The sequence below is a fragment of the Gavialis gangeticus genome, unplaced genomic scaffold (assembly GCF_001723915.1).
Source record: "Gavialis gangeticus isolate Ggan-Ray unplaced genomic scaffold, GavGan_comp1, whole genome shotgun sequence".
NCBI lineage: Eukaryota > Metazoa > Chordata > Crocodylia > Gavialidae > Gavialis > Gavialis gangeticus.
In genome coordinates, this window is record NW_017729030.1 from 16,040,810 (window position 1) to 16,050,093 (window position 9,284).

At 36.9% G+C, this 9,284-nt stretch overlaps 1 protein-coding gene across 1 annotated transcript in view; it reads left to right on the forward strand.

The window, feature by feature from the left end:
- Nucleotides 1-8,362, forward strand: part of CUNH4orf32 (chromosome unknown C4orf32 homolog) — a 30,259-nt gene extending 21,897 nt beyond the window's left edge. Inside the window, exon 2 of the mRNA XM_019521978.1 lies at nt 4,874-8,362. Coding sequence (XP_019377523.1) covers nt 4,874-5,119 — 246 coding nt within the window. The 3' untranslated portion in view covers nt 5,120-8,362. The remainder of the gene's footprint in view (nt 1-4,873) is intronic.
- Nucleotides 8,363-9,284: the final 922 nt, after the last annotated feature.

Sequence of the window (9,284 nt, forward strand, 5' to 3'; positions counted from 1 at the left end):
CCCCCCCCGATTAGGAAGACTATCAGGACCCCCATTACTTACCTTTGCACTCCTTGCCCTGATGGCATCTCCTCGTCTTCCTGCAGCCCCCTCTTTGAATCATCTCTTCTGGAAATAGGGCTCCTTATCTATGCCCTGCTTTTTTTTTTTTTTTTTTTAATATTGGTCTGTTGGGCTTATTTTTCTCTCTTAACTAACATATTTTGTTTTATTTCTCTCTCCTCCTTTCTGCCTTTTGCTCTAAGTTTTGTTTTTCCTTAGCTTACAATTACAGGGTTTAAGGTGGCAGAGATTCATGGGAATTTCATATTTCCCAAACCACTATAGTGTGTAGACATTCCCACCCTGAGGGAAGTCAGCATTTGTTAGTACCCCACTGTGTTGATGTTGTTTTGCTAAAAGAAAGAGAAGACTAAAACAGATAAAACTATAATCAGTTCTGGTATTGCACTCCTGCTGGAGATGCATGCTGCAGAGAGAGAGAATTTTAATTTTATCTGGTAGGTATCTGAGCACCGAAAATGCACTAAAGGTTTCTTAAATCATGAAATAAGTGTGGGTGGGTGGAGGGGAAGGGAGAAGAGGCTTTTGTTTTGTTTTGAAATGTTTTTGTGCTCTTAAAATCTGTTAAATGGAGTTTGACTGAACTTCAGAAGCATTCTTTCTGCCTTCAAATCTATGATCATCCAGTCTGACCTTCTGAAGAGCACAAGCCACTGGTACTGCAGCTAACAATGTGAGAGAAATGAAAGCCCCTTTTTGTTGACACACTCTATCCCACCCTGTATAGCGTGCAGTAGAAGTAACTTTCTGAGTTTGAATTTGCCTTTCATGCTTTGCAAGTCATTTCCATCAGTGCAGCATGTGTACTGACTTAAGTGGATTACTCGGGTCATCTAGCACCTGAACGAATTGAACCTTCAGAGACATTAGCTTTGGATTTATACAGTAAATAGTAATAAATAATTTAGAAAATTAAAAATAAAAGTTCAAAGGCAAGTTGTAATGACTGTGGCTTGAATCCTTTCTTCTGATGCAATTGCTTTTTGGGGGGAGTTTATAGTTATGGTATAATGGGATCTAAAAGATGGTATTGACTTATTTAAGTGGTTAAAATGGATATTACTGGGGTAGGGTCAATTAGAAAATAGTTGTTCTCACTGCCCTGCCACCTACACCTCCCTCCCCACCCATTTGAAACACTCTTGTACCAACTGGGTATAAACCACAAAGTTATCACGTGCTTTCCTGAACATATGCAGTCAGTCTTGCAGTCAGTGAGAAGTAGGCAAACTTATCACAAATAAAATACAGTTGTGAGATTCCAATTTATTTTACACGTTGTACTGATTAAATGCCTGTGGTAAATTATTGATATTTGTTGGCAAGTAAAAGGGCTTTATTGTAACCCTACATAGATTTTTTCACACCAGGCAACTATTTATTCTAACCTTTCTCTCTGACTTGCAGTAGACTATTACTGTGATCATGTAAACACTTAAAATCAGGTATAACTTTATTTGGATATAAGAACTTTACCTTCAAGAAGGCTATTCATGTAAGTAAAGCTACACATGTTTAACTGCTTGCTGTAGAAAGAGGAGCCACTGACTCTACTAGTAATGACCACTGCCCTTAACATATGCAATATATTTCTTTTTTATCAGGATTGTATCAATCCATGTTAACAGTTTGATTAGTAATATGAAGACCACTTTGCTTTTAGGATGTATAGACAACCAAAACGTTTAAGATTTTTTGTTTTTGAAAAATAGTAAAACTATTACTTCAGAGGAATACATCTTAATGTGTGAAAATCTAGTAAGATTTAGTTCATGACTTTCGCTTTCTATTTTGCAGTTATTGAAAACAATTTTGCAGCTATTGGGGGTAAGAGTTTAGTGGTAGATTCCATCCCCTTTTTGCTAATTCCCTAAGGGGGTTGTATTTTTTGTTTTTGTGATTTTTTTACCTAAGATCTACAGTGTGTAGTGGCTTCTTGCCTTTGCACAGCTGTCTAAATCCCATAGCTTTCTGTAACCTCTGGACTGTGCACCTCATTTGGAAACCATCCATCCAAGAGCACCCTCACTGTATTCACTTCATGTCCTTCTTCACCTCTCAGGCACTTTAAACAGTGGTAAAAGGTGGTACAAGAGAGTTCAAACAGTAACTTTGTGCCAGCTTTCCCTATGCATTTTGGCAAATAAAAAGGTGGTGGGGCTCACTGATGAGCATCTATTAGTTGCAGGCCTGGGAAATCATACCATGAACAATTGCTTTTGAATATAGACCAAATTGGAAGTAAACGAAGTGGGGTTGTAGAGGGCAGGAATTTTTGGTTAAAAGTTACTAAAGAAATTATTAAATTATATGTATTTTAAAGAAGACTAGCAGCAATTTAAAGTGTAATTTCTAGGGCCTTCACATTGGAAAGCTGGTGTTTTGTGGTCTATAATAGGTCTAATCGAAATATCCCTTTTTGGAAACATTACAAATCTGATTTCTTAAAAAACAAATAAAGGTCAAAAATCATATATGAAAAATGAAAATAGGTGCACACAGCCTGCAGTATTGATGTGTGTAACTTTTTATTCTTGTAGTATTTAATTCGGTAGGATTGTGCCTAAAGTTAGGTTGCATTGAGTAAATATTTCTTTAGCAAATGTGAAGTATTTTACCTGTTAAAGTATTTTTGCCTTTGACAGTGCTAGTGTAGCTCTGCCCCTGAAGAAAGTACTTGGCAAATATATGTAATGATTATGTAGTGCCATTTAAGAAAAATGAAGTGTCATCTATATTTCATGGCTAATTATCTGTTTTCAGTTTCACTTTTTTTTGTTATCCCTAACTTGTTTATCTCTCTCTATATTTATTTTCAGTAGACTGGAGAAATTACTAACACACTGACCTTGTTAAGGAGCGTGACAATGTGTATGATGAAGAAGTAAAATTTTAAGTTGAGGCAACCATCTATCTATGTAATAATATTTAATCGCTATTTATTTTTCTCTTCTTGTCTCTTGACTAATTACTAATGTTCAAAACACATAGCTAATTTTGTGAACAGACTAGGAAAAAAATTTTCTATGCACTGGACCACTATTAGCAAGAGTGCCTTTGTTCCAGCTATCACTAGACATTCTTATAACCAATGTTCTTTTCTATAAGAGAGTTCATCAGGATGTTCTAACATCTGTTTTGGAAAAAGATGCTGAGAACATTGGCTGCCACTTTGCTGTTTTGTTGTTGTAGAAGATGAGTTTCAGTGCTTTATTTTTAATGAGAATTCAGCATTTTAAAATTATAGGTTACTAGATTCTCTAATGGAGGGAGCGGGGTAGATGCATTCCATTATCATTTAGCCAGAAAGGCTCCAGGAGGAAGCCAATTACTGTCTTTCCTCAGGAAGCAGCATCCCTCTACTCTTTTATGAATATAACAAAAGCTGCAAATTATTTTTTGAATATTAATCTAGATTGGGCAGAGTATTCCCTTCTTCTAGAAACTCTATTTTATAATGAATCCTTAATAACTACATAAGGTCTGCAGCCAGCTAGCTGCAAATATTGATTTGTTGGCTGTTGCTGCTTTGGTTGTTACAAGTGGAAGAATTAGCCAAATTATGTATCCTGGATGCCTGATCACCTTGACATTGCACTTGTTAAGCATGTATTTCATCTCTTTAGGCCCAAGCGATTAGACTTTGTGTCAAGGCCTGTGGCAGGGGGTCAGGCTAGATTATCTAATCAGGTCCCTTCTGACCCTAGCTACTAGAAAACTATGAAGGCAGGAGGGAAGGAATTCAAGCCCTTCCCTTGTAATCACTGATCCAGCCTCTACTCAGTTGTAAAATAGAGACAGCTGCCAGTCTTTCATTTTTGTAGTAGCTTTTGTGGAGCTGCATGAGAGAGATTCAGTTGCCATGTTCCACGTTGTTTGTTCTGTGCAGTCCTGTTTTGAACAGGCGTCAAACCCTTTAATGTGGTATAAATGTTCCTTTATTGTCTTTATTTTATCTAGTTGTTCCCACATCTGGTTGCTTCTTGCTGTACTTCAGAACACTAAAAAGTTTCCACAGCTTTAGCAGCATGTTTTTCACCTTTCCAGGCCTAGTCCAGTGTCCTCACTGGGGTTGTCTTTCAGAGCTAATAATATTCCTTTGGTTTCCTTTAATCCTGTGCAAAAAATTTTATCTATATCAGAAGACTACAAACCATCATTTGTACAGTGTTTATGGGTTTGGGTTCTTATGGTTCTGACTTCTTACTGCCAGTTGTAACAAATAACTTGCAAGGAAAGGTTGGAAGAACTGGGATTATTTAGTCTGGAGAAGAGAGAATTTGGGGATGGGGGTTGTGGGTGAAGGTTTTGATTACAGTCTTCAAATACCTTGAAGATGGTTACAAAAGATGATGGAAGATGATTCTCAGGCTGCAAGGGAAAGGGCAAGTGGTAAAAGCCTTACACTGATAAACAGGGAAATTTAGGTTAGATAGTAGGAAGAACTTTAAAGGTTAGTAAGCACTAAAACAGATCACCTAGGGAGGTTTTGGGATCTTCAGTGGAGGATTATAAAATCAGGTGAGTGAGACAAACACTTGTTTAGGATTGTTTAAATAGGAGTGGTCTTCCTCTGAGTATTAGGTTGGACTAGGTCATTTTATGAAATCCTTCCAGCCTTATTTTTCTGTGAATCACTTTAATCCATTTATTTAACTTGTAACTGAGTTTCTTTGTGTTGGTGTATTTTGTTCAATTTTTATTCCATAAAATGGAAATAGCTAAGATTATCTGCAGGTTGTGGTTAGATGGAAATGGTGATAATCTTTTGTTTTCCAAACTATTTCCCACTCTTGTGTTCTATTTGCAGGTCCAGCATGAACAAAGAAACCACACCACTGAACCAGTTGTAGATGACTATAAAAAAATGGGGACTCTGTTTGGCGAACTAAACAAAAGCCTTATCAGCATAGGCTTCACAAGAATGTATTTTGGAGAGCGGATTGTGGAACCTGTAATAATCATATTCTTCTGGATTATGCTCTGGTTCCTTGGTTTACAAGCTCTTGGACTCGTTGCTGTTCTGTGCCTTGTTATTATTTATGTGCAACAATAGTGTGGTAGATGGCTTCTTAGATGACCTGTTACTGCCGTGTCACATTTTGATGGATTATATGTTGAAGCACATAAGTGGCATATTAAAGGTTCAGTGTCCCAAATCATGTTTCACATGTGTGCAAGGGGTTTTTTTGGGGGGTGAGGTTCAGAATAACATAGAAAGAAAGTTGGTTCTAGCACATCTTCAAAGGAAAGGGGAAACAATACGTTCTTAATGGTACTATCCAAAGTAACTTGTTACTTCCTGCAATTTTGTGGGCTCAGTCCTATTTAATACAGCATAAAAATAGCCAAATAAAATTGGGCAACTACTTTTTCATGGCATGTCTGGCTGTTTTTAATTGACATTTCCTTTATAGTGGCAATTCCTCTCTTTCTAATTTTAAGAAGTTGTTTGGAATGAGATTTCTTTTCTGTTCAGAAAGCCACGAATCCAAAATCCGGTCAACTACCTGAATAACAAACCAGAGTGCATGCAGACATTTTAATGTTGAAAGAGAACTAAGCTACAAAAGGTTTGCCAGAGCTTCCAGAGAGAAACAAAGCTATACCAACAAAAACACCTTTATAGTTGGTATAATTTCAACAACACTGGACTTCTGCTGAATGTCGTGCATGAATTGCAACCCCAGCTGACATTAAGGTACTGACAAATGTTTCTAGTCATAATCTGGTCTGTTTGCCCACAGGTGTTTGGCTAATCTTACAGTAGGTGGAAGCCTTGTTTTTTTACAGTATCCTAGCAAGGTCTGGCCCTAGAATAAGGTACGAGTGATTTATATTAGTAGGACTCTATAGCTACATTCCAACTGCATTCTTACTCAGATCTGGTTTGAAAGTAACTGTCTACTGCATCAGTATCTAAGAATAAATATCCAAGACCAAGATGTATATTCTGTAGAATTACTGAAATTTGTAAAATCCACTTTGGTTATATAGGTAGGGCCTGATCTTGACCCATACTAAGTTAAGTGAGTGCAGAGTGTTGGACAGTATTAAGGAAAAAAAGAAGTGAGACAGAATTCTTCACAAAATGGGCTGCCATTCTTTCAAAAATAGTATTTAGGAAGTAATTGAAATGCAGTTGGCGCTGCCCAAAGGTAGTAATGAAAACATGCATAGACTGTGACAAAATACAGTTTAAAGACCATAAGATTTTTACTTATGCTTTTTTACAAATATTTTTGGAGTGACAGACCTCAACAATGTATAGTTTTACTTAATTAGAAATGATGGGTCTAATCTAAAAACCACTGAAGTCAACAGAACCATTCCTTGTGGTCCCAGTCCCAAAGGTTTAGGGACCTTAAAGGCAGATTCTCGTGTCCACATGGATCCCTGTGGAGTCTCTGGTTTGCATGTGTGGATTGCATGGCAGAATCATTACTCATAAACATGTGCTGCCATTAAGGTCAATTATTGGTCATGCTGGTAGATACACGGCCTGGTTCTCTAAAGGTATTTCATTTCTTAACTGCCATCTACAAACAGGTGTCTCTTGGCTTTGTGAAATCAATGGGAGTTAGGTGTCTAAGTACATTTAGAGCATTTTGGTAATGATGCTGATGATATGGAAATACGCTACAGCATAAAATATTCATAGATATGTTTTTTGTCAACTGCTGCTGGAAGTTGAAAAGCTAAATGCAAATACAGTATGATCTTAATGACAAGCTGTGGACTCACAAGTGCCTAAGGGTAAATATTTAAGTATATCCTTTTAGAAAAGTAAAATATACATTGTACCTTTTGCATATTGAATATGTTTTTTGTGTGTGTCTGTAAAAGGGCTCTGTTCCAAAAATCTCATAATTTTATAATTTCAGGCCAAAAATTTCATCATTTACTAATTTCAGGCCCCCCCCCACGGAAGTTGCCAGTTAGCGTTCAGCGCATTTCACCGTTTTGTCTCATCTGATAAAAGTTGACATCTTGCAGGATATCCTTAGTGCTGCGATGGTGTCTATACTATATTAGACCGTGTATTGTGATGCACATTGTACTAGTTTTCTGAAATAAAAGGAAACCTTCCCGTGGTTTGCTGTGTTAAGGGAAAGTGAAGCTAATTGATCACAGACAAAATGAAGCAGGGACAACAATATAGATCTCTTACTTTATTATATGCATGCTGTTTGTGATTATTACTTGTATTAACATTCATCCCAGACATTCTCCTGGCTTTTTTTTAATGAGCTATGGCATGGGTGCCGCAATTGGCATGCTCAACCTCTGCATGTGTTAGGTTGGACAGTGAACCAGCAGCACGATGGCAGATCAGGCAGGGATCAGAAAACAAGCATTAGATCAGGCAGGGAGCCCAAAGCAGAGCAACAGATAGGGAAAGGGATCAGAATGGCACTTGGGGAGGGTGCAGGTCTAATTTGTGGCATTCCCACTGATTTAGACATTCCTTTTTTTATTTCCCCTTCAGTAATTTCCCCTTCTTCTCTTCTTTATATGCTCCCACGTATGAGGGTTCCATACAAAGCACTCCGCTTTAATCTCTGTATGCTACAGCTATAATTTTATTTCCCTTACTGTTTCTGGAGGGTAAGCCAAGGAGACAGCTCTGTTGTTTTGAAAATGGGGTTGTGTGCGCAAAGAGACCTGAAACAAACATGTACATTAAAAAATGAATGTGAATTAGTCAAATGCCATAAAGAAATGGATGAAGCCTACTCGCATTGTTTTTTCCTCAGAACTGTAGGTTGAAGTTGGTGGGATTGTTTGGTATGCAAAGAATGTAGATTTAGTGCACAGACTAAAAATAAAGGATAAATACAATTGTAATATATTGTTTGGAAAGAAGGAGTATTTTCTCTTAGAAGCTGAGACCCTTAAGGTCTTCTCCGGTTCTATGAAACTATAATGATGAATTTTCATTGTTAATGTTAATACTCACAATATTTATTAATTCCAGTTCTAGCTATGTACGTGCGTATACAATTGTATGTAGACGTTACATCCCTCAAATATTTATTACAGAACAAATTACATAATCCTTATTGGTCAGAAATTTTCCACGCAGCTCTCCTGTTTTTTAAAAATAGACTTTTTAGTACATGTATCTGAGCCTTCCGATTGTGTAAGTGCTTGATTATTGTGTACAGTTTGCATTGGAAAAGGTGCCACATTAAAACTGTTCATAAGAGAGAAATCTTGTTTCTAAAAATATTTGTGTGAAATATGATTGAAAGCACTTTGTTATTCTTTCTAATAAAAAGTATTCTGTCATCACTCACATTGTCTCTTGGTCTGCCTGATAGTAAATGATTAACTGCCACCAAATTGACCTGTTTTGTCCTTGTAAACCACTAAAATCAATAGTTTTCTGGACCCAGTTTAAAGGAAAAAAAGACTACACAGGTATTCATCAATGAAAAGGATCAAAAAAATCATAGTAACTATTGTGTTGTCCCAAACATTAACAATATTGATTAATATGGTGTTTTATGCTGCAATCTGTATAATGTTTATAGGCTTATAATCATTTATTTTTTTGTAGCCAGAATGCAGTCTCTGGAGAAGCAAGATTTCTGCCATACTTTAAGGCCACAATTCTAAGGCTCAAAAGTAGATATGTGTTTTTTGTTGTGATGCTTATTGTGAGGGTTATACAGCCATGACACATTAATGTAAATCCACTTGAAATTGTTCATTTCTTTTATTTTTTGATTCTGCAGTATACCATCATGGGTACATTTTTTGTATACAAATGTCTGCATCTGTTTACAAAGGTGAAACAGCTGAAAGAATATACCCCACTCCCTTTTTTTTTCAGATGAATGTTGTTTAAAAAGACAGAAAGATCTTTTGGGTCACTTGGGACATGCTTTTCAGGTGAGGCAGTTTCCTGTCCTAGATCCAGCCATTGTAGAATTGGCTCTTTTCCCAGTCCAAAGCAAACATTTAAAGGGTGGAGGAGAAAGGGCTTTTTCTCTCCCCACGAAGCTCAGGACAAAGAGGTAAACAAGATGCCAAGTTACTTGGAAGAAAAGATGGATAATTAAGAGAATCAAGGGTCTAAATTTGTTTGCCAATCTTGCATCTTATTTTCTTCCATGTATGTAACTTTGTTTTGGGGTTCTGGGTTTCTTTTTCCTTGCCTAGTTCAGGACTGGCAGTATTTGCTTATTAATCTGTCTCTGCCTGACTCTTTAGGT